Source organism: Lepidochelys kempii, chromosome 3, assembly GCF_965140285.1.
Source record: "Lepidochelys kempii isolate rLepKem1 chromosome 3, rLepKem1.hap1, whole genome shotgun sequence".
NCBI lineage: Eukaryota > Metazoa > Chordata > Testudines > Cheloniidae > Lepidochelys > Lepidochelys kempii.
The window spans coordinates 178,367,740-178,394,206 of NC_136382.1; the positions used below are offsets into that span (position 1 = coordinate 178,367,740).

Below are 26,467 nucleotides of genomic sequence, written 5' to 3' on the forward strand. Positions count from 1 at the left end.
AGGCCCAGCATTCTTGTTTGAAAACATGGGATTGGTACCTGCCCAGTGGCAAATATTAAAACAAGATAAAATGCGCTTTAATCTCCTATAACATCTGTCAGTCTGTGTCCTCTATCCAGTAAGGCCGTATCTACATTGGAAGAGGTTTTTTTGTATAAGCCAAAATATGAATTTAAACCAGTATAGTTACACTGTTATAACCTCTGGGTAGACACTTACCTTGTTATAAGACTATTTCCCCCCCCTCTTTTTTTTTTAAATTAGCTTAAATCATTAGGTTGCTAAACTAAAAAAAAAAATCATTTTTCTATTGGAATACTAGTGTCCAAAAGGGAGATGGTTATTCCAGTATAACTATATACTTTCTTGTATAGACCAGGCCTAAGTCATAATGTCCCAAATATTCTTCTCCTTCCCCCGCCTTTCTTTTTTCATGTTACAAACTTTGGACAGTGAAGAGGTGTTTCATGATTCAAAGCACAGATGGGCCTGAACCAGAACTCTGGTTCCAAACAATCTGGAACTTTGGGCAAATTGGCACCCATTTATCTGTGGGCCCTTTAATTTCTGTTCTTCTTTTCAAAGAGAGATACTCTTCAGCTACCCTACCGGGCTAACCTGGGATTATGAACAGTCAGGGAACCTGCATGGTCCAACCCTCATGCAGCAGGAGTGGTAAACTGTGTGCAGGGTGTTTGTATGGGGGAGTGGAATAAACAAAAATCAAGCAAATGGAAGGAGGCAAGAGAATTCTTCTCCTTGCCATCTCCTATTGAAAAGACAAGACCTGAATTAGCATAGCTGTGACATTCTTCCAATCTGTGAGTTGTATTTTGAGGGGAAACCTTCTGATTAAAACAGGAACTTCCCTCAGTTGTTGTTTTGCAAATACAAACTTTCCCCTGAAGTGTTTGTATCTTTACTTGGGTAGGAGCAAGGAAGCTGGAACAGAAGAGAATCCTTTTCATTTTCCCCGTACTTAAAGGGGAGGTGCATCACATTTATATTGCAGCAGAACTTCACTGAGCTGCGCTCAGTGTAAATGGCAAATCCAAACTGAAAATGGAGTGTGAGGTTTGCATTCTACGAATGTGATTCTGCCACTGTGCTGAGTACAGGGCAGAGGAGTACAGGATGCCTTGGTCTTAATGGCTATTGCAAGAGCACTAGCTAACTTCCTCACATCTCTGCTGGCAGCCAGTAACACCCTAAAGCAGGTCTAGGTACTCTCAATGGTGCCATTGCTCCACGCATGTGCAAATCCACATATCTCACATCTACACTGAGAGTCCTCTCCCATCCCTACCAATTAGTGTAGACTATAATAATTAATAATGCATAGCTCTTATGTAGCACTTATCACCTGTGGATCTCAAAGGTCTTTATTTACAAAGGAACTAAGCAGTGTGGAGTCAGGTTTTGCACTGTGGAGTCAGGTTTTGCACCTGGGTTTGAGTCATTAGTGGTGGGTGGTAGAGGAAGCCCACCTTGCCCTCACCCAGCAGCAATGGCTCCTGCTCTGCAGGGCTGGGCCCTGCTCCCCATTCCAGGTGTTTCAGCCTGGCACCATAGCCATTCAGGTTTAGCCTGGCCACCCCTCTGTCATGATGGACAGGTGGCCAGGCCAGATGTGAATGCCATGTTGCAGCACCCAGAGTGAAGAGCCAGCCCAGCCCTATGGGACAAGGTTGAGTGCAGAGCGGGGTCTGCCTCAGGGTCTGTGGGGAAATTTATGCTGTACACCACCTTTTGTCAATTGTATAATATCTTTGAAAAGGCACATACATACATGTAAAGACCACTTTGGGTGAGGGGGTAGGGAGTGAACCTAACAGGTAATGATCAAGTGATCTCTCTCCTGCCATTCATTTCTATCCTCTGACAAACAGAGGCTAGGGACACCATTCCTTACCCATCCTGGCTAATAGCCATTTATGGACTTAACCTCCATGAACCTCCAGGGCCGGTTTTGTTCAATATCTTCATAAATGATCTGGAGGATGGTGTGGATTGCACCCTCAGCAAGTTTGCAGATGACACTAAACTGGGAGGAGAGGTAGATACGCTGGAGGGTAGGGATAGGATACAGAGGGCCCTAGACAAATTAGAGGATTGGGCCAAAAGAAATCTGATGAGGTTCAACAAGGACAAGTGCAGAGTCCTACACTTAGGATGGAAGAATCCCATGCACCGCTACAGACTAGGGACCGAATGGCTCGGCAGCAGTTCTGCAGAAAAGGACCTAGGGGTTACAGTGGACGAGAAGCTGGATATGAGTCAACGGTGTGCCCTTGTTGCCAAGAAGGCCAATGGCATTTTGGGATGTATAAGTAGGGGCATTGCCAGCAGATTGAGGGACGTGATCGTTCCCCTCTATTTGACATTGGTGAGGCCTCATCTGGAGTACTGTGTCCAGTTTTGGGCCCCATACCACAAGAAGGATGTGGAAAAATTGGAGAGTCCAGCGGAGGGGAACAAAAATGATTAGGGGACTGGAACACATGACTTATGAGGAGAGGCTGAGGGAACTGGGATTGTTTAGTCTGTGGAAGAGAAGAATGAAGGGGGATTTGATAGCTGCTTTCATGTACCTGAAAGGGGGTTCCAAAGAGGATGGATCTAGACTGTTCTCAGTGGAAGCAGATGACAGAATGAAGAGTAATGGTCTCAAGTTGCAGTGGGGGAGATTTAGGTTGGATATTAGGAAAAACTTTTTCACTAGGAGGGTGGTGAAGCACTGGAATGCGTTACCTAGGGAGGTGGTGGAATCTCCTTCCTTAGATATTTTTAAGGTCAGGCTTGACAAAGCCCTGGCTGGGATGATTTAGTTGGGGATTGGCCCTGCTTTGAGCAGGGGGTTGGACTAGATGACCTCCTGAGGTCCCTTCCAACCCTGATATTCTATGATTCTATCTAGTTCTGGAGGTAAGTATTATTAACCTGGTTAGAATAGTTAGGTACCGCTGTAGTTACACAACAGTAAAGTGAAGCTGAAGAATGCCTTGTATGTGTTTATAATTGAAATAGTGACTTAAGACCAAATTTTCAATCACACACAGTCACTATTTCAGGTTGTGATACAGTTCTCGGAGGGCCAGTAGATAGTGCATCCAGTATCCAATCTTGCCTCCCAGCAGGAAGGCCTTTCAGTACAGCTCCTCACCTATGTGTGGCCTTTGCTTCCCCTCAGCTTTTAAGTGTCCTTGCCCTCTTTTTATCAGAAGGGGAATGGGGGGGAATGAGGCTTATGTCCCTCCTGCAGCAAGGGCAGTTGGTAGGAGAGCCCAGGCCTTCCCACTCCACCGGGCTTTGATCTAGGGCCATATGAGAGTCACTCAGTGTCCAGCATGAGTTATCCCTCCCAGGTCACTTCCTGCCATCCATCTCACTCTATGGATCCAAGTCCAATGTAACATAACTAAACCTTCAGCCCCAACAGGCTCAGCTTGCAGTCCTATTCCTCACAGAGGGAGCTTTTTCAGCACCCTTGGTCAGGCGACATCAGGTAGATCTGTCTTCCTCTCCAGCCTCCCACTTCTGAGCTGGGTTGCTCCCTTTTAACTTTCCTCTCCAGTTGGATCATGCACTGCAGGTCTGGGGCTACCTGGGTCTAGTATTATCCTTTAACCCTTTTGGGCCTGGTGGGGGGTTTGTACACTCCATTACACAAGAGCTCAGCTCCCAGTGACACAGACAGATTTTCAGATGACCTGAGTGTGACATACTGTACCTTGGGGGAGCGTCTTGTAACCCCCATATTCCTCATCTGTATATAATTGTGATATTGCGTATAAAGCATGTTATGTGAGGTATTGGGGGAAAGGTTATGATCTGCTGAAAGACATTGTTCTATCTAAATATATGTATCATCAATGCATATGAAATTATAAGAATTGTGTTATATGATTTTCTCTAAAATATGCTGTGGGTTTGGGAGGCGCCCAGATACTAGCTCTACAGAGACGATGACAAGGGAGGTAACCAACACCCAGGTGAGTGCTGTTGTACAGACATCACGAGCCGTTGTCCAGCAAGGGAGCTACAATGCAATGACCCACCTGCATAAGGCCACACCAGGGGAATTACTCAACCTTTCCTGGGGACTCAGCACTGCCCTCCAGACATGGCTGGACTTGTGTTCTCCAAGCACATGGACTAAGGGTATAAAACAGAACACAGGGGCCACATGCTGGGCCTTTCTCCTGCCCCCACCTACGCTGCAAGCAACAAAGACACTCAGAGAAGAAGACTGTAGAATCCAACATAAGAGACTGGCCCAGGTTTAAGGGACAAACCTGTATATTAAGGACTGCAGTATCCAGTGGGATTAGAAAAACTGCTTAATCTAGATTTTTCCCAGGCTAATAGAGTTGAGAGTTTAGACTGTGTGCATTTTGTTTTATTTTATATTATTTTATTTTATTTTATTTTGGTAACTCTGACTTTTTGCCTGTCACTTATAATCACTTAAAATCTATCTTTTGTAGTCAATAAATTCGTTTTACTGTTTATCTTTGCCAGTGAGTTTGCCTGAAGTGTGTGGTAAATTTGTTCAGGTTTGCAAATGTTGGTGTATATCCATATTTCATTGATGAAGTGGTGAACCAATTAATAAATTTGCAGTGTTCGTCTTGAGCAGTGCAAGACGGTATATTTCTGAGGTACAGTGCTGGGAGCTGGGGGTATTTGGCTGGTGCCTTTCTCTGTGTGATTCATGAGTGGCTCTGGGAGCATTCGTGCAATGTAGCTGGACATGGGGCTCCACAAGCTGTTGCGCTGAGTTATAACAGCGCCTGGAGGGGTTTGCTGCTTGTCACTAGCAAGGCATCGTGAGAGACAGCACAGGTTGGAGGGTTAAGGGAGATCAGTGGTCCCACAGATCCAGACCGCACCACTCTTCTGAAATCTGACCACTTATTTATGGCCTTACTGGGAACAGAGCTGTTCTGAACATTTGACTTATTTGTGGGTGCTGGGCTCTGTGGATAAGCTGACCCTATATCTCCTGCTTACTATTAATCTGTATAAAATTGTGCTCAATTGTGATTATAGAGACTCCTTACACTAACAGCTCTCTGGTCGTTTGTAACAGCACACAAGGTCATTGTTACTGTGTAATCTTTTTGGAGTGGACATGACACAAGTAATTTGATTTTTTTTCATCCTATCTTTTCCCTACAGCTGGAGGAAGGGGAACGTTTTGCCAAGATGGTGATAGACCTAGGAGAGGATGCTGGAGAGTTCCTAGCTAAGGGGTATCTTGCCTTGGGTCTGACATACAGTCTTCAAGCTACTGATGGTAAAGTATCTGACTTATCAAATATTATGCATAAAGCAGCTATTCTGAATCTTCAGTGTAAGCAATGTATTAAAGACATTGTTAAAACCTTGGCTGATCATGGAAAATAATCAGACTCCTAAACTACTGGGGAATATTCACTTGCTTTCTGAACATCATCTGCTTTGGTAGGCTATATGGAATTTTTATGCTGAAGTACAAAAACAAACTATGCTCAGATTTCCTACTCATTTAGGGAGAAGGTTCATTTGCCATGGCCAACAAGTGTTGGGGTGTTTGAATTAAACATTTGTAATAATTTTTTCAAGAGTTCATTTATTTATATAATGAAGCCTGACTTTCCATCTATTTTCACATTCATAAGTCACAAAGAGAAACAAGAACTCCTGAGTTCAACTCCTGGCTTAACACTGATTCCCTCTGTGTATTTGAGCAAGTCATTTAACCTCTCTGTGCCTCTGTTTCTCTATCATTAAAATAATATTTTTCTACCCCTCTGAGGCACGGTGAAAGTGAACTAGGTAATGTTTGTACAGCGCTTTGAACAGGAAAAGAGTTGTGCAAGCACCAAGCATTAGGTTTTAATTCTCAGTAGGCTCTGGAAGCTTGGCACATGGAGGCGTGACGTGCTCTAACACCCATTGCATGGAGTGCAGGAAAGGCTTTTAGTTCTGTTTTTCATCAGGCTCACATCTAGGAGCAGCTTTTAATTTACTCTCGGACTTCAATACAAATGTTCCAACACGAACCTGCTTGAGTAGTTGCTGAATCAGCAAGCATTCTGATGAACCTGGCTATGCCCATTAGTATATCATCACCCACTTTTGCTTAGGTTCAGGCCCATTTGTGTATTGTCTCTGTGGGCAGTAGTTCAGATCACAGAAAGGCTCTACTCTTTCCTGCTGTCAAAGAGGGTGGTACTGCTGCACGCTTCCCCACAGCAGAGTAACTTGATCAAATATATTTGTGCTCTTTCATAGTAGACGTCACTGAGATTCTCTAAACATCCATATCTGATCCAGTGGGCAGCTACTCTGAGAAGTGCCTCTCCAAAGTGGTTGTTAATATATAACACAGTTCCTTCTCTGTTTCACTACCCCAAAGCAGTTGCTCCTGAAAACAACTTGAACTTTCTATTATTTGCTAAAGTCCTTTAAAACATTTAAGTCCTACATAATGGCCTACTTTCTCAAGGCATCGTGCCCAGATTTTGTTTAATTGTCTCTACAATTATACAATATCTCAGAGTCTATTTTCAGATGGACTTTTTAAATATGTTAATAAATAAATAGTAAAATGATTATCCTCCGTAATGAAACTTTAATAAAGGGTTTCTGATAAATGAAGTTGTAGAGGAGTCTGTTGGACTCCACTGTAATGATCAAAGTATTTAAGGAGCTTTAGTGTGAGTTTTAATGCTTTCTCTTCTGGAACGGTCTTCTCTGAGTTTTCAGGCGGTTAACAGGGTTCAGGAATGTTCTGACCTACAGCAATCTCATTTATTAAAAAAACACTTAACCTTCACTACAGCAGCTCTGCACTTGTGTCCAATTTAGCCTCTGAATTTCATCTTGAAATAGCAGAGTTTTTGCCTTTCAGACCTCATGCTTTTAGTGTTAAACTAGGCAGGGCCAACTGTTTAGTGGAGGTGCCTGTCAAATTCTTTAAGAGAAACTAGAGACTGTGCTTCCCTCTTTGAGATTATCTTCTTTTAATAAAATGGATTAAATCCCTTTAAAACATACTTGTTTCCAAATACATGAATATCTGACATTTTATCCCCAAAACCAAATCTGTACTGAAGGAGAATTTTTTTTTTTATAAAGAATAAAATATTTATCATAGAGATGATGTAGAAGTTGAAAGGGATGAAAGGAGGAGAATCAACCCCCAATATAAGCCCTGTGTTTCATATTGTGAAAGATTAAGTGTGTGTGTTTTCGTGTGTACAAACACATTCACAATGTCAAATACGATCACACAAATGTCTGTGTATATATGTTAACTTCCATAACTTTCCGTTGAAATTGACTTCTGATTGGTACAGCGCACTCAGTGCTAATTCATAAATTGTTTCAAAGCCACGTAACAACTTTTGTTAGAAAGTTCAAGGTAGAATGTAAGACATTTTCTGACTAAGATTAGGCTTTCTCTTTTTAATCCGTACTTTATCAATATTTAGCAGTATCCACTAGGACAGAGCCATAGAACATTCAAAACTAAACCTTTTGCTTTGTGACACTTTCTGGCATAACTGTTTCTTTGCAGGAGTGGGATGAGAGAATCATTTTGAATATCATTAAAACATTTTCTGGTCTTTTTTGAAAAATCTTTTAAAAAGTCCCTTTATATATGAGCTACCCTCTTGATAAGACAAGATTGCTCACCACACAATCTGTGTAGTATTATGTGGCTCCCTTGTTCTCATAAGGGATCTGCTTACGTGTTGTTGAACTAAATCTCACTGAAGCAGCTGACGGATGTGGTGTACTCAGCAGAGGAGGCCTTCATTTTTCCTTCATTCTCAGGAACACAGATCTTTCATTGCTCCAGCACATCTGTTTCTTCACTAGGCTGTTTTTTTATGGCTAAAATCTGTTGTGATAGGTTGGATCATTTTTAACAGAGTATCTTTTTTTTTTTCCCTTGCTGTTCCAGTTGTGTCACTGTCTGTAGTGCCAACTTTGTCTTCCTTGGGTCTCATACAATGTCGCAAATCAGGAATGGAGGTGAAAATGTTTCTCTAGCTAGCCATAAGAACTGTATACAGTTAGTATATTCAGGGCACAAGCTAATATTAGAAAGCTGTAGGCATTGTTTATTAGTGAACCACTCCTAATTTCCTCATCTGTAGATCAATAATCAAACCACATTCTTTCATATTTGATATATGATAAGAATTTGGGCTGCAGCATAAATTGCCCTGAACTAAGGCCCAAGGAGCTTATATCCCATTTTCTAAAGTGACTTTGCTCCAGATTTTCAAAAATATTTAGATGCCAGAACACCTTTTGAAAATCTAGCATTTAGGAGCCTAAATCCCACTGATTTTCAGTAATTCTTAAGGTCCAGATTCTCAAAAGTATTAAGGCACCTAACTTTCCTTGAAACCATGTGGCTTAATTAAATCAAGCTCCATTTCCACGGAGACTGTGATAGTTGTATTATCCGTTTGTAATCTGTCAAGTCTCTTCAAAACCATCTTCAATAGTTTTTGGAAGTTTAGTCGCTTTTTATAAAGTCTGTTGAATAAAGTGCATGGTATGTTTTGATCAAAAGTCCTCATTGTCAGCACATATCTCAGCATGCTTATGGTAGTTGGATGCAAATGCAGAGACATAGGGCCAGATTTCCAGCTTGCATGAATCAGCATAATTACACTGAAGCCAATGGAGCAACACCAATTTGCAACAGCTGAAGAGCAGAACCATAATCTTCAAGAGTTCCACTACGTATCACTGGATACCTGACATCAGTCCTTCTTTCTCAGTTAGCTAAATGTGAGGTTGATACTTATGGAAGACTTTCTGAACTCCCCCAATATATTTTAGGTATTATACTACTTTTTAAATGAGGTACAAATAGTGTGCTGAACAGCCAGAAATCAGAAGTTTAGGGTGATTCCACCTGATAAATTCTCTAGAGTTTTTCATTTTATTTTCATTGTTTGAACAAATAGCAAAATTCCTCCTTGTCACACTTTTCTCTGCCTTCTTGGATTAACATGTATGGCAACTTGGACGCAATATTTGGTAGTTTTTCTAAGGGACGTATAATCAGTAGCATTAAGTAAGAAGACTTCTTTTTCCTGGGTAGATGCTTGTAGCCATTATGAGATCATTTTTCATGTTTCACCAGCCATTTTGCATTAATGTCCATGTTGAGTTTTTAAATTTTTTCTCTGGTTTTTTTTTTTCTGTCTTTACTTACATTAGTTTCAGTCTGTCTGGAGTGGGCTATCCAGGGTGAAGTGCTCCAGTCATTTCTTTAAACTGTTCCTTTTGTGTTTTATTTTTACTAACCCATGTGGTTAGTAAAAATTAAAAAAAGAAGCGGGCTTCAATTTTCTTATCACGTCTCTGCCTTTCAAGATGTTTTATGCATAATCACTGGTTGATCTTTCTGTAATTTTTTGGGTGATGAAGACTGACTGATACTGCTCCAGATTGAAATGGATGTTAAAAAGAACTTAAATTATCATTGCAGCTATATTTTGCTAACCATGTTGGCATAGAAAATGTCTGACTTTGCAGTATTAGCGAACTTACTGGTGTTCTGCTTTTCATTCAATGGCATGTTTGATCTTGGAGAATCTGAAGAAAATGTTTATCTGCATTTTTTATGAGCATGAATCCTCTGTTTTTCTACTTAACTCTTGAGAGTGCTTGTACTTTACTTGACTTTCAAAGAATAATGTGTTTTCCTTGCATTATGTCATTTGTTCCTGTCACTTCTATCAACTTGAGGCATGCTGAGTCAGATAAACTCATATATTGATATTTGGTCTTCACTAAAAACTAATCACCTCTTTGCAGTATTAATCAGCAGCATGTAGAATAAGAAATAACCTCCTTGTGAACTCTGAAGACTGAAAGGCAATATGAGCTAGCCTGCTTAACACAGTACAATGCTATCAGATGCCCAGCCCACTTGGCAGATGTTTTTAGGTTCTAGAAAACCAAGCCTCCGTAACAATTTGAATACCCTTCTATTCAGTATCCAATAACAATGAATTACATCCATAAGCTGTACCCTTCTCTCCAATCTTCTATCCATTCCCACTGCCCTCTAGTCTAGGGCCCTACAAAGCTCCTTACATTTATCATTTCCTAACTGGCATAACAAGAATCTTGAACACTTCCATTTTACCTTTTTTAGAATTACTTTACAGATAGAAATTAGAGCCCAATGAGTCAGATCCTTATCTGTGCTGAAAGAAAAGGAGTACTAGTGGCACCTTAGAGACTAACCTATTTATTTGAGCATAAGCTTCCGTGAGCTACAGCTCACTTCATCGGATGCATTCAGTGGAAAAAATGAAAAAATATTTTCCACTGAATGCATCCGATGAAGTGAGCTTTAGCTCACGGAAGCTTATGCTCAAATAAATTGGTTAGTCTCTAAGGTGCCACTAGTACTCCTTTTCTTTTTGCGAATACAGACTAACACGGCTGCTACTGTGAAACCTGTTATCTGTGCTGAGTTCACACTTGGCACGGCTGAAGGGAGAGTACAGGAGGCAACTGGGGACAAAAACCATGCTTAGCATAACTTGTAGCGGCCTAAGGACTTGCAGTAAGCACAGAGAGACTGCTGCACTGGCTGAGAATCTGGCAGAGCACCATGAGCTCTACCCCTGACATTCCCCCTCTTCAGCCTGGCACACTCCCTGTGTGAAGTGGATCGAAGGTGGTGGAGAGCTGGGTATACCTCAGTCATGGCATTACCTAGTTAGCTGCCCCATTAGGGTAGCTTTCCAGGGGCTTTGGGCACTGTTAGCACAAAGCAGCTAGGGCCAAAAGTCTGGCTCTGATGTTTCTAGTTTAAAAAAGCCCTTAAATTATGTGTGTTATGTTAATGAAAACATTTCAGAGTCACAGAGAAGCCTTTTTTTTAAATGTGAGGAAGGGGAAATTCCTTGAAAAACCCAACAGATATTTTTAAAAATGTTTTTTTGTTGTCATTTTTCTCCAAAAACAAAACTGGGTTTGTCACACCTTTACATACAAGTGCTAATATCCTTCTGCTATTGTATGCTAACATTTTAAAATGTATTGCAAGTTTTCTCTGTCTAACTGTTAAATAACCATATGTGTCTTGTCCTGCAGCTACCCTGAAATGCTCTCAAGACAAATTGCACAAGAAAGCCCTTCAAACTTTGGAGAGGTGAGAAAGAGCCTGACTAGCTGCTGTTTGCTTTTGCTTTTTGGATGAATCCAAAATAGTTCTTTAGTTCTTTTGAAAATATATATATGCTCTGCAAAAAGCTTCAACATCTCAGTTTTTAATATAGTACATAAGAATGGGCATATTGGGTCAGACCAATGGTCCATCTAGCCCAATATCCTGTCTTCCAACAGTGTTCAGTGCTGGGTACTCAGATGGAATGAACAAAATGGGACAATTATCAAGTGATCCATCCACTGTGGTCCAGTCCCAGCTTCCTGCCATCAGGGGTTTAGGGACACTCAGAGCATGAGGTTGCGTCCCCAACCATCTTGACTATTAGCCATTGATGGAGATATCCTCCATGAACTTATCTAGTTCTTTTTTGAACCCAGTTATACTTTTCACCTTCACAACATCCCTTGGCAATGAATTCCACAGGTTTACTGTACATTACGTGAAGAAGTACTTCCTTATGTTTGTTTTAAAGCTGCTCCCTATTAATTGAATTTGGTGACCCTTGGTTCTTGTGTTATTTGAAGGGGTAAACAGCACTTCCCAATTCACTTTCTCTGCACCATTCATTTTACAGTCTTCTATCATATCCCTGCTTAGTTGTCTCTTTTCTAAGCAGAACAGTGCCAGTCTTTTTAATTTCGTCTTACATGGAAGCTGTTCCATTCCCCTAATCATTTTTGTTTCCCTTCTCTGTACATTTTAATATATCTTTTTTGAGATGGGGCAACCAGAACTGTACACAGTATTCCAGGTGTGGTTGTGCCATGGATTTATAAAGTGGCATTTTGATATTTTCTGTCTTATTATCTATCCCTTTCCTTATGGTTTCTAACATCCTGTTAGCTTTTTTGGCTGCCACTGCACATTGAGCAGATGTTTTCAGAGAACTATCCACAATGACTCCAAGATCTCCTTCTTGAGTGGTAACTGCTAATTTAGACCCAATCAATTTATGCATATCGTGGGATTATGTTTTCCACTGTGCATTACTTGCACTTATTAACATTGAATTTCATCTTCCATTTTGTCACCCATTTGTGAGATCCATTTGTAACTCTTTCCAGGCAGATTTGGACTTAACTATCCTGACTAATTTTGTATCATCTGCAAATTTTGCCATCTCACTGTCCACCACCATTTCCAAATCATTATAAATATATTAAATGGTACAGATCCCAGTACAGATCCTTGGGACACTCCACTATTTACCTCTCTCCATTGTGAAAGTTGACCATTTATTTCTAACCTTTGTTTCCTATCTTTTAACCAGTTACCAATCCATGAGAGGACCTTCCCTCTTATCCCATGACAACTTACTTTGCTTAAGAGCCTTTGATGAGGGACCTCATCAAAGTCTTTGAGTGTCCAGGTACACTGTATCAGCTGTATCAGCCTTGTCCACATGCTTGCTAACACCCTGAAAGAATGTGAGTAGATTGGTTAGGCATGATTTCCTTTACAAAAGCTGTGTTGACTCTTCAACAAAAAAGACAAAAGCTTATCGTGTTCATCTGTGTTTGCTAATTCTGCTGTTTGCTACAGTTTCAGCTGATTTGCCTGATTCTGAAGTTAGGCTTATGGACCTGTAATTGCCTGCTCAGAGGTGGGACAGCACACTAAATGAACACACACGCAACCAACATCTTACCACACCAGGATCACCCCTTGAGCCTTTTTTACATTCGCTGTTCTTCAGTCATCTGGTACAGAGGCTGATTTAAGTGACAGGTTACATACCACAATTAGTGTTTCTGCAATTTCATACTTGAGGTCTTTCTGCTGAGTTATTCATATTTAATTTATCAATCTGTTCCCAAACTTCCTCTGTTAAAACCTCCATCTGGGACAGTTCCTCAGATTTGTCAACTAAAAAAAAATGGCTCAGGTGTGGGAATCTCCCTCACATTCTTGGCAGTGAAGACAGATGCAAAGAATTCACTTAGCTTCTCCACAACAGCCATGTCTTCTTTAAATGCTCCTTTAACATTTTGATTGTCTAATGACCTCACCGATAGTTTGGCAGACTTCCTGCTTCTGATGTACTTAAAAATCTTTTTGATCCCAGCAATAGTCTTTCCAAATCACTCCTACAATAGCAAGAATGCAGCAGATCATTTGGCTAAATTTAAAAGCTAACTTTTATGAGGTATCACTTTTTTTTTAAATTACAAAACAAGACAAAAATTGAGTTTTAAATCTATTATGAAAAGTTAACGGTAAGAATGACCTTGTGAGGTTCCAAGTTTAATGTATCTCAAGTTTATAAGGAAAAAGTTTTTTTCCTAATTGCTAATCTCACAAACTCTGTCTATCTTAGCTCTTTAAAGGTATGTGTTATCAGGGCTTCTAAACTCAACACAGGATCTTTAAGTCAGACTGAATTCTTTTCTTGTACATCATCCTCTATAATAGAGATTCTGCAGATCAAAAATCTGTCCTCGGTTACACCTGGACAATTGCTTTGTATTCAGGGAGTTTGTGCAGATATACTGATTGACTCTGTAATTGTATCTTAGTTAACAGTTCTGTTGATGTTACACAAGAAGGAATAGAATCCGGCTCACTGTCATCCGTGCTGGCTTTGCAGCAGTAACAGTATATAGTAGTAAAAACTTATTTTTGTCACTAAAGTCAACAGATGTGACTCTGGATACTCACCACGTGGTAATCTGAAGAGCAAGAAAGTGCAACTTTTACTAAGTCTCTTTTCTTTTAAGTAACACATACCTAGACTCATCTAGTAACTCCATGACCGTGCTATTTCCATGTAATTGCTGTGCTGCCTTGCTTTTTAACTGTATTTATTTTTATTCTTTGACCTTTCCCACTAACTGCGACTTGTTTTCCTGGTGTCTTAACTCTAGCTAGGAAACTGATAAGTCTTTAGACAACATCAGATACTCATAGTTCAGCCAAGCGGGGTCATTGAAAGAGTCAGCCAGCTAATACCCTGTGTCTCAGTGAGTACATGTTTATCAGTTCCAAAGTACATGTAGATTCTCAGCCCATGATTTAGGATCCTGAAGCCATCCTTAAACATGGGTCTCTCAGCTGGAAGCCTAATTCCATCAGTTTGATTTTTTTTTAATGCCCTTTAAGGGGATGCTGAGCAACAAAATAGAAGCTCTTCTTTCTTTCCCAAGCCATTGTCAGTCAGTGTTCACGTATGCCCCTGTGAACTTTTCCCCTTTTTTAGCCCTTCCATCTATTGTTGAAGATGTTATAACTACATTAAAAAAAAAACAGGCAGCCCATCCTACCCCAGTAGTCAGGATCAGGGTTGGATTTGGTCTTTGGTAAAAGGATCAGTATGTTGCTTATACACAGTGCAACATGATATATCCAATGTCAAATCCTAATCAGATGAATAATATCTTTGGTGTGGATCATGTTGGCCACAGGTTCAGAGAGAAGTTCTAAACAAGCAGAGATAAAGGGCTCTCTTTGTCCAAGTTAAACTAATTGATTCTAGAGCCATTAATTAAAATCATCAATGCAATTGCTTTTTTCTCATAAGCTATGGCTATAGCTTTGTGGTAACTGATATTGAAATAGTATGTGGTTTTTGTTTCCTGCAGTAACTCTTAAATCTTAGTGAATGAATAGTTTGGCAGTGCTTAGCTGCCATGCTTGTCAGTCTTTCATTCCTCCCTCATATACTCTTCAGCTGAACTTGCTTATGGTAGGGCAATACAAGTGCAGAGTTCTCTCTTTGTTGGCACACAGCCGAAAGAGTTAGAAAGAGTGTGGTATGATCAGACTTACCTGTTGTGTAAAGGTATTACTGCAAAAGAGCACGAGGAGATGAACTAGCTGGGTCGGCTGCAGTGGAGTCCGTAACAATTTTAAGAGTGTTATCTGAGTGACTCTTCAGAAATCCTGAAAGGAAACCCAAATGATGGGATTCTGATCTTGGGGCCTCTTAGGCTCCTGAAATACAAAAAGTGGTAAAAATACCAGCAGTGAATGCTTTTTATTTTCAGTATTAACCCCTCTCTGTTTGTAGAAATCTCATTAAAACATCCAGGAAGGGAGAAAGGGAGCTGCTGCTGTGTTTTAGTGTCCGTAATAGAAGGCAGTTAGAGTGTTACTTCAGTTGGCCTAAATCGCTTAAAACAGTGTCACAAAGGATGCAGGTCATGAATTAGAAGCTGCCGATTTGCACAGCCCTCTTCTCCATCATAGTCAGATCGCTAAAGGCCCTGCCATAACTCATCCATCGCACACTCTCAGAATGGTGCTCTGCGAGTGTGTGAAGCTTAGCATCTGGCTGTATAAAATCCTGACGCGTGGTGTTTTTGTTGCTGTTCCTGCTTGCTGGTTTCATGAGCTTGGCACAGCTGGCAGAGCACTCACTTCTCTGTCTGGTTACTATCTGCTCTGCACTTGTGGGAGTAGAATTCTTCTTGGAATGTGCTTTTATATATAAGTAATTTGTGGCTTCCTTCTGGCAGAGAAGATTATGAAAAGTACAATATGACACTCACTTCCCTTTTCTTATTGTTCATTTGTTTTTACAGAGCACATCAGTTGGCCCCTGAAGACCACCAAATCATCCTCTACGTCTCGTTGCAGCTGGCTCTTGTCAGACAGGTATGTGCAATGACTGACAATTTCAGTACAGTCAGCCATTGAGTCACTAGAAGCTGGTGGAGTGACTCAACAGAATTAAACCAAACCCAATCAGAGTCATCGTTGTTTGTTTGTTTTTTTTCTTATTGAACAAGGTTGATACCAGGAAATCAAAATAAGTTCACATAAATGTAAGCAGAAACTCCCCAGCTTGGGGCTCATTGCAATCCTGTTACCAAGCATGGTTATTCAAAGTCATTCATCCAGCTTTGTATCCCAAGGAGTGCCCTATCGGTCCTGCTTTAAGTATCTGGGAAGGGAAGAGCGAAGGTGAACTACAGGTATTTAATTCTTGTTCCTCAGGAACCAGGAAGTACCCTGCCCCCTGTCGTAGTCCCCTCCTACCCAAACGCTGTCTTGTTCCTGGTAAGCTACTATATCGCACCAATTCTCAGGTTATCCATATTAAGGACTTGCTTATTCCATAATTCAGCATCTTTAGTCAAAATTTCTGTGAGCTCTGGAAACCTCCGGGCAATAGGATTATTTGGCAGTCAAATGTTACTGCAGGTCTCAGCTCAAGAAAATGATGCCGTGTTAAAGAAAACGCTTGTCTTTTTTCTTTTCAAAGCCAATACCTTTTATTTAAATAAGTCCTGTTTATTAAGAACCCTCTTAGATAGATTTGAAAATTTGATCATCTTATTTTCCTTCCTTAGCAGGCTTTCTGCTCACTGCAGATTCCTTTCCCTAGTCTATACCGCAGAGTCAAACAGTCAGATACTGCTTACTTTCCCAAGCTAATTAGGTGAGCTGTTTGTTCATTAGGTTGAACTAATTGGTGCAAGTGTGCACACTCTTAATGTCATTTTTGTAACACTTTCATAATAAGAGCAGTGTGCTGCAAGGTTGAATACAATAGAAAGGATCATTAAAACAGCTGGTTTGACTTTGTCATCAACTACTGTATGCCTGACAGTGCAGATTACTCAGGTCTTTCATTCAGACAATATCCAGCTACTCTTCTTTTGGTGATAGTTTTTGGCTATTCATTTAGGCAGTCTGCTCTGCTTCTTCCTTAGTCCCTTTCAAGAATAAAAATGCTAAAAGAATATTGTAATAGATATTTTCAGTCACTACCCATAAAAATAAAAATGAGATTTTCTTTGAAATAATCTCCTCCTCCCCCTTTTATTAACTCATCAGGTTTTAAGTTGTTTCCCTTTCTCTTTTCCAGGTGCTAGTCTTAATGTTGCTGTTCACCTCTCATTTCATCATCTCCCTCTCCTCTTGGGTTTTTTTTTTCATTCAGTCTGTTATTCCCCCACCCACTTTGTTTGTTATCTCGTTCCCCACCTGTATGTTTCTCCTTGATATTCTACCACTTATCCCCGATCACTAGATGTGTGAACCTTATACCTCTGTTGTGTCAGTCTGGTCCTTGCTATGCTGCTCCAGTTCTTCTCCATCTAGCAGGGTATAAATCTTTAAAGCATGCTTGGAGCAAGTAGAGATACCTGAGACATCTTTATTTTTAGACTGCTGTAAAATATCCTGTTCTTCTTCTGCCAATTTAGTTAATGATAAACATTAGGTAATGCATTTTTAATATCCTTAATTAAAGTATCTAACATATTCTTTTTCTGATTAACTGCAGGATAAATTATCTCCCCCCCTCCCTTTTTTTTTTAACCTCTGACCGGTTGTATTAACTACTGAATGTCACAAAATTTTCATTAGGGTGTAACAAAGTGCTAAGAAATAAAGAGTCCAGTCCTGTGCAGTTGGCCATAAATGTCTATTGCTGAGAAAAATCTGATCTGTTGTTTTTAAAGTTAGTTACTAATAATAGTAATTCCTAGCTCTTATATAGCACTTTCCATCCATAGCTCTCAAACCCCTTTACAAGTAAGGTCAGTAGCATTGATTTGGAAACTGAGGCACAGAAAAGTAAATGACTTGCTCAACAAAACCCAGTGGCACAGTAAGGAATAGAACCAGATCTTCTAAATCCTAATCCAGTGCTCTGTCCACTAGGCCACACTACACTAAATAAGATACCTTAAATGCAGTTGAAAAATACAGGTCTCAAACTCCCATAGATAGCTGAAAATGTTCAGTTTGTTTTTTCTTGTAATGGAGCAAGACCACCAACTTAGCCAGTAAGGTGCTAAGGAAGTTGGAAAAACTCCCTAGCCTTAGAGGTCTCCCTGGAATATTTTCAGCAGTGTATGTTTCTGCTATGTGCTTAAAATCACTGTGGTAAACATCTGGGAAGGGAGAAGGGAAATAGAAAAAACTCAGACTTTCTTCCCTCACAAGAACAAGAAATGAAAGTAAGGCAGGGGTGATTATAAGTGTTCCCCATGGTGGGGATGGAACAGGACTGAGTACCTTCAACCACCAAAGAGAATTGTGATGTTATATTAGACATCCACGTTTGATTGTAGTCTTGTTTTTCTAGGGCCTGATTCCAAGACCACTGAATCAGCAGAAAGACTCCAGTTGACTTCAGTAGGTTTTGGATCGGGCCCTGGGGCATATTTTGGAACATTTTTCTATAAAATTCATCTCAATTTAAAAATGCTCAGATCTATGAGAAGAGTTTTATTTTATCTCCCTCCTCCCCTCAAACTTGAAGAACCTGGTCAAGGCCAGTATTTGCAGGTGTTGGTTACTCCCTGGCAGGTCTCTTTTGGCAGTCAACCAAGGAAATTGACAAATGAGACTTCTAGTGCTCAACTGCAACGTGCTATTTGTGTTCCTCTTCCTGTTTCTGTGGTAACAGAGTTTTCATCAGCAAGAGCAAGGCAGAGTGAATATTTTAAAATGTCACTTTGAAAAGTCAGCATTAAAAGTCTTGCCATGTTTTTGCCAGTCTGTTTCCATGGAAATAGGACCCCACTGAGGAGTCAGAACTCCTGTTAATTTTTGGTCCTGGTTCCCATGTTTTGTGCCGAGTACCAAGTAAATTTATGTCAGATCCGTAACAACCACAAATGGTATTCAGACCATTTTAAGGCTTGCATTGAAGTTGTTTTGTTTGATTTGACCTTCCTTCTTGTGAAAACAGGAGTGGAAAGGCAGCCAGAGGATTAGAGCAGTCACTGATCAACTTCATCTGCTGGCTGCCAATGAAGACCTGAAGTTTCAAGGGGTGATTTCCAGAAAGCATCTACACACTTCAAGAGTGTCTGTACTTAAATAAGGGAAAAGTGAATACAAAATAGTAGGGAAAACATCTTTAAGCTATTTCTCCTACAGTCCTTTTTATTTTTTCCTCTTTTGAACATGATTTCAGGGAGAACAGATTGGCTAAAAATTCCTGTGGTGTCTGCTGTGGTAGAGAAGAGACAGAACACTGTTATAATATATAAACAACTGGATCCTGGGTTTATAGAAATAAGCTTCTGATGCAGAGGCAACACGAAACTGTGGATAGTGCGGGGCACAATGCAAAGGTTCTGTGTGGGCACATGACTACCCCACGCATTACCTCCACCTCCACCTCCGAAACTTGATATGTATGTAGACAACATACACGAGCAACTGCCTCCTGCTGTCTGTCCTGTGGCTGCACAGCCCCTGGCAGGACTTGCAGCCATCCCTTCCTACCTGAATGATCCTCACTCAATTTAGCAAGTGTTCAAAACAAGACCGACAAAAGGGGCAATGCAGTTGGGATGCACAGTCCCCCATGCGCCACCAGGGTGGGATGGTGCTTGGGGTGGATCATTTCAGTTAACAGGAATTTCAGTTAATAGTCACTTTTTGTTGGAAGGGGGAATATGACACCCCCAAATTGCCTTCTCCTTGATACGCACATTGGGGGCTGCTGCTGTTTCAGTGCTCAGCCTGCAGCCAGCCGCCTTGGTGCTTCCTCCCTCCCCATGCTGTATGGACACATGGTGAGTGCCACCTCCAGGGGGAGCTGCTGCCTATCGCTGCTGGGCATCCTAGCAAGCGGCGTCCTGAGAAATCTAGGGGGGCATGTTATCCCATACACGTCACCTGTGTTCTTATGAGACTCCTGGACACAGACAGACCTTGTAATTTGATTGTCTCTGCTAGCTCTCAGACTGACCAAAACAGGCTGAGTTTCATCACACAGTCTCTGTGTGTCCTGGCTTGGACTTCTGATAGCAATCGAATTACCATCCTGTGCAAATATACCAGCTTCCTGTGCAGTAAGAGCTAAATATGAGCCCAAGTCATGACAATTTGGATCCTCGCTTTGCTAAATCTCTGGGTGTTTAGTATTTTGGTTCAAGGCTATTTCTAATGGGAAATTTTGTTAGCCAGTGAAATTTCTCCTTTCTATAATCCCTATCCTATAGCATGAAATAATAGGCATTGCAAATACAAAAGATTTGCCAAATATTAGTGTTTCATTAATGACCTAAAACTCACAGTTGATACAGAAGTTGGCAGGACTGGGGTTGGTAAGCCATGTAATCTAAGGGGCCAGAAGTCATTGCATCTGAAATATTGTACTTGAATCATTCTAAATATAAAGCTATATTCTGCCATTGCAAATTGCTTTTAAAGTCTTCATACTTCATGCATATGAACAGGAGCAGAAAGGTAACCTCCCAACCTGTTTGTTAAGCAAATGTGTATCAAAATAAACCCTAAGATAGGAGGCAGTGTTGTAAATAACCATAGAATCTCAGGGTTGGAAGGGACCTCAGGAGGTCATCTAGTCCAATCCCCTACTCAAAGCAGGACCCGTCCCCAATTTTTGCCCCAGATCCCTAAATGGCCTCCACTGTGTGGCAATTTTTGCAAGTGCTGGAAGGCACCAGCTCTGTTTTATAGCAATATCTTTGTTGCTCAATCATTGCAACATACACAATATTTGTACACATGTGTCCTGCAAAATGTTGTTCATGTATTTATTAACCGAATAATGATCAGATAATCTTCCTACCGTAGTTCCTGCTGGGACTTGTGGTGCAGCTGAGATGGGATTGCTGTTAAGGCAGCACTGGCAGGGAATTTGAGCTGGCAACCTACCTACGGTACAGCCATGGAGATTCAGAACCGCATCTGGGCTTCAAACTTCCAGGCTTCCCATATTCCATAGCTACTCAAATGAATAAGCTATTGCATCTGTCAATAGATAATTAGTCTCTGCCTTTCCAAAGAAGTTTGCATTGACTTCTACCAAGTATTTTGGTGGTGTTGTTCTGGAAATTTACCTCATAATTTTTCTCTGTCTGGTCTATTGCACGTTCATTTGTATAATGCGTCCAGTAAAGGAGTAGAGTCTGTTGACATTATTAAGTGCTATTTTTCTCATCTGTGTTTGTCCACTGTTCCTAATTATGCAGCAGGAGGCGGATTCTGTGTTGGTACTAACATTGTTACTGTGCTAAGAAATCCTTTCTGGCTATACTTAAATAATCAAGTGGTAGGCATGTTTGAGATGAAAAAAAAATCAGATCTTTCCTTATGACTTCGATAAACACCAGGAGGATCTTCTAATTTTGTTGCTACATTTTGGGGCGGGGGCAGGGGGGGGAAGGTGTAGGTGTTACTTTGGAAGATATTGGATTAAACAAATGCAAGTTGGTTTCTTTAGCCACTCGGATAAATGGAACTTCATTTTCTCTAGAGAATTTTTAATCAATCCAATGAGAAGTTGGAATAAAGGTAAATCTAGAATAAGGAGAAAGACAACAAATCAGATAGCTCTTGTCCTGGGTCTTAGCATTTTTTGGAACTGAAGGGAAGAGTTATCCATCAGAGATGTAAATGCTAAAAGAAAGGGCTTATCCTACAGTTGAGTGAAAAATATGTTTAGACTGCATTCATTTCAGCATCATGTGATTATCGGCTTGACAGTCATAGGTTTGAAGGAATGACCATAGCTGATGTTATGCCACCTTAGTGCAGCCCCAGTGCTGGCTGGAAAGCTTCTGATTTCCTTATTTAGGACCAAATTGCCAGCCAGCCTCCATTAACCCATCTGCCAAACTTGTAAGGATGTCAGTTTGCCCATGGAAAACTCAAAAAGCTATCTGCATGCATAAGTCAGACTCACAATTAGCCAATTTTTGCCTGCAAATGTGATGAAACTCATGTATACTTAAATTTTGTGGGTGCATTAACACAGTGGTTCTCAACCGTTTTTTACCTGGGGACCCCTAAACCTACATTCCTTGCACAACTCTGAGGGAAGAGCAAGTCTGCACATTTCTCTGGTTGCTACTGTACCTTATGACATAGAATCTATTTTCCAGGAATGATCTATGGAAGTTATGACAACGCCAGCATCGTGGAATGCTAGGCAATCTTATCTGAGTAAAAAGTTTGCAAATAGGACGAGAGAAGGAACTACAATTCAGGTAGCCGAAAAATGGGAATATAAGGAAAAGAATAGCGAAATTCCACATTGTCGGGCATATCCTCCAATGTTGTTTGTTTAGGCATTCATGAGTGAACGCTAATTCTGGGTGATTTAATCCCAAATCCTCACACCTTGGAAGATGTTCTATATGGTGACAAAATTCCTCCATAAAACTTGCTACCAATAACCAAGGAACAAGATTTCTATTCATAACTTCCTTCATAAACAGACAGCATAAAGATAGGATGCCAGACCACATAGACTGGAAGTTGCATTTGCATTCATTATAGAATTTAAGATTTCTACCAGGTGGGAACTTGATTCTAATGATGTTCCTTTGTTGTATGTATCAGGACTGCACTTTACCTTGCAGCTAACAGAGACATTTCTCCTTCCTGACATTGTTCTGAATCTTAACCATATTTTACCCTTTGACTTTCATCATTCACATCTCACTTTCCTGGGCCAAATCATGAGTGGCCTTGTGCAGTGATCATAAGACACAAAGTAAATCAGAAATAATGTATATGTTCACACCATGCAAAGAGACCCTGGCAGTTCCCCATGACTGAACATGGAGATGGGGATTGGTCATGTTAGGGGTATGGCTATTGAGTCTGTGCACAGCATAGAAGCAAAAAAGCCAAAGCAATAAGGGGAATATTGGGTCATGTGTACTACTCCCACCTCTTCTGAAACCTTGCAATAGCTGCTGCATGCCACCTATTACATACTAGGGCAAAAAACTCCTTTTCTCATCCCCAGCCATTTTGTCATGCTTTCCTAGGCTGACAGTCCATTAATTTGGGCTGGCAGCTAAATTTCTTGCAAAAGTCAGTTTTCCCACCACATTCCCAAGTAGGATGCTAAGATATCTAATGGTCATGAGTGTGTAACAAGTTTCATACCTTTGGGAAAGATCAGATATGTGACTCGTGGTAAAATATTTCTTGTTTTTTAGATTTCTGATGCTATAGAACACCTTCAGGAAGCACTGAAACTGTGCAAAGATGATATGAATTCACTTCATCTACTGGCTCTCCTTTTTTCAGCCCAAAAGCACTATCAACATGCACTCGATGTCATCAACATGGCTCTTGCTGAGTACCCAGAGAGCTTTTGGTAAGTGGTGTTGCTTGCATGTATTGTCTAAAATGGTTTGGTATCTCCAGGCATGAGATCACATCTGCCTACCAGATCCAACATTCTTACACAAGGGCCTTATTCCCAGCATTACTCTAGTTTTACGGCAGCTGAACTCTATTGCAATTACACCGGTATAAAACTGGAGTAACAGTGAAACATTAGGCTCAATGTATTATTCTGTGTACTGTCTCAAGAGCCTTTCTGAGAGATTAATTATGTAATGGGTAAACCAGGGTTTGTTTGTTTTGATGTATTTGTATAATTTTTCTTACATGTGACGATCTGTACTTTTTCATATGCTTTTTTTAAATAAATGTAGAGTGAGCATGAGACAAATATAAAATTACCCCCTCCCAAATAAGTTTCATAGTAGCAGCCGTGTTAGTCTGTATGCGCAAAAAGGACAGGAGTACTTTTGGCACCTTAGAGACTAACAAATTTATTTGAGCATAAGCTTTCGTGGGCTATAGTCCACTTCATCGGATGCGTAGAATGGAACATATAGTAAGAAGATATATAGATAGATAGATAGATATATACACACACACAAAGAATTTGGACATTGCCATACAAACTGTGAGAGGCTAATTAGTTAAGATGAGCTATTATCAGCAGGAGAAAAAAACTTTTGTAGTGATAATCAAGATGGCCCATTTAGACAGTTGACAACAAGGTGTGAGGATACTTAACTTAGGGAAGTAGATTCAATATGTGTAATGACCCAGCCACTTCCAGTCTCTATTCAAACCCAAGTTAATGGTATCTAGTTTGCATATTAATTCAAGCTCAGCAGTTTCTCGCTGGAGTCTGTTTTTGAAGCTCTTCTGTTGCAAAATTGCCACACTTAAATCTTTTACTGAGTGGCCAGAGAGGTTGAAGAGTTCTCCTACCGGTTTTTGAATGTTATGATTCCTGGTGTCAGATTTGTGTCCATTTATTGTTTTGGGTAGAGACTGTCCAGTTTGGCAAATGTACATGGCAGAGGGGCATTGCTGGCACATGATGGTATATATCACATTGGTAGATGTGCAGGTGAACGAGCTGCTGTTGGCGAGGCTGAAGTGATAAGGTCCTATGATGGTGTCACTTGAATAAATATGTGGACAGAGTTGGCATCAGGCTTTGTTGCAAGGATAGGTTCCTGGGTTAGTGTTTTTGTTGTGTGGTGTGTGGTTGCTGGAGAGTATTTGCTTCAGGTTGGGAGGCTGTCTGTAAGCGAGGACTGATCTGTCTCCCAGGAGCTGTGAGAGTGAGGGATCGTTTTTCAGGATAGGTTGTAAATCTGTGATGATGCGCTGGAGAGGTTTTAGTTGGGGGCTGAAGGTGACAGCTAGTGGCATTCTGTTATTTTCTTTGTTGGGCCTGTCCTGTAGTAGGTCACTTCTGGGTACTCTTCTGGCTCTGTCAATCTGTTTTTTCACTTCAGCAGGCGGTATTGTAGTTTTAAGAATGCTTGAAAGAGATCTTGTAGGTGTTTGTCTCTGTCTGAGAGATTGGAGCAAATGCAGTTGTATCATAGAGCTTGGCTGTAGACAATGGATCCCGTGGTGTGGTCTGGGTGAAAGCTGGAGGCATGTAGGTAGGAATAGCGGTCAGTAGGTTTCCGATATAGGGTGGTGTTTATGTGACCATTGCTTATTAGCACAGTAGCATCCAGGAAATAGACTGCTTGTGTGGATTGGTCTAGGCTGAGGTTGATGGTGGGATGGAAATTGTTGAATTCTTGGTGGAATTCCTCAATGGCTTCTTTGCCATGGGTCCAGATGATGAAGATGTCATCAGTGTAGCGCAAGTAGAGTAGGGGCATTAGGGGACGAGAGCTGAGGAAGCATTGTTCTAAGTCAGCCATAAAAATATTAGCATACTGTGGGGCCATGCTATAGTGGTGCCGCTGATTTGAAGGTATACATTGTCCCCAAATGTGAAATAGTTATGGGTGAGGACAAAGTCACAAAGTTCAGCCACCAGGTTTGCCGTGACATTATCGGGAATACTGTTCCTGAAGGCTTGTAGTCCATCTTTGTGTGGAATGTTGGTGTAGAGGGCTTCTACATCCATAGTGGCCAGGATGGTGTTTTCAGGAAGATCACCAATGGACTGTAGTTTCCTCAGGAAGTCAGTGGTGTCTTGAAGATAGCTGGGAGTGCTGGTAGCGTAGGGCCTGAGGAGAGAGTCCACATAGCCAGACAATCCTGCTGTCAGGGTGCCAATGCCTGAGATGATGGGGCGTCCAGGATTCCCAGGTTTATGGATCTTGGGAAGCAGATAGAATACCCCTGGTTGGGGTTCTAGGCATGTGTCTGCACAGATCTGTTCTTGTGCTTTTTCAGGGAGTTTCTTGAGCAGATGGTGTAGTTTCTTTTGGCAATCCTCATTGGGATCAGAGGATAATGGCTTGTAGAATGTTTAGTTAGAGAGCTGCCTAGCAGCCTCTTGTTCATATTCCAACTTATTCATGATGATGACAGCACCTCCTTTGTCAGCCTTTTTTATTTGATTTTGCAACAGAAAAGCTTCAAAAACTGACTCCAATGAGAAACTACTGAGCTTGAATTAATATGCAAACTAGATACCATTAACTTGCATTTGAGTAGAGACTGGGAGTGGCTGGGTCATTACACATATTGAATCTATTTCCCTCAGTTAAGTATCCTCACACCTTGTTGTCAACTGTCTAAATGAGCCATCTTGATTATCACTACAAAAGTTTTTTTTTTCTCCTGCTGATAATAGCTCATCTTAATTAATTAGCCTCTCACAGTTTGTATGGCAACTTCCAACTTATCTGTATGTATATATATATATATATATCTTCTTACTATATGTTCCATTCTAAGCATCCGATGAGGTGGGCTGTGGCCCAGGAAAGCTTATGCTCTAATAAATTTGTTAGTCTCTAAGGTGCCACAAGTACTCTCCTCCCAAATAGTTTGATATTTTGAAGAACTTCTTGGTTAAAGGGAAACTAATTTTCGGCTCTAGATAATTCTTCAGACTTTCACCATTTCTTTGATGCTTTTGTATGACCTGATTTGTGGGAATAGTCTAGTTTGGGAGGAAAGAAGGTCATGTATTGTAACGTACAGCTGGAGGGAATAGCTTGGCTGTCTAAGACCCAAGGTTGAAATAACAGAGACTCCTTGGAGCCATAGGTTCAAATTGCATCACTGTTGATTCAGCCTTTCATCCTTCTG

At 40.8% G+C, this 26,467-nt stretch overlaps 1 protein-coding gene across 6 annotated transcripts in view; it reads left to right on the forward strand.

Moving 5' to 3' along the window:
- The window catches only part of TTC7A (tetratricopeptide repeat domain 7A), a 267,166-nt gene that overhangs the window by 111,546 nt on the left and 129,153 nt on the right, over nt 1-26,467 (forward strand). For all 6 annotated transcript variants that reach the window (XM_073339137.2, XM_073339138.2, XM_073339139.2 and 3 more), the window contains 4 exons: nt 5,182-5,299; nt 11,128-11,185; nt 15,724-15,796; nt 23,089-23,249. In XM_073339137.2, the coding sequence (XP_073195238.1) occupies nt 5,182-5,299; nt 11,128-11,185; nt 15,724-15,796; nt 23,089-23,249 (410 nt within the window). The remainder of the gene's footprint in view (nt 1-5,181; nt 5,300-11,127; nt 11,186-15,723; nt 15,797-23,088; nt 23,250-26,467) is intronic.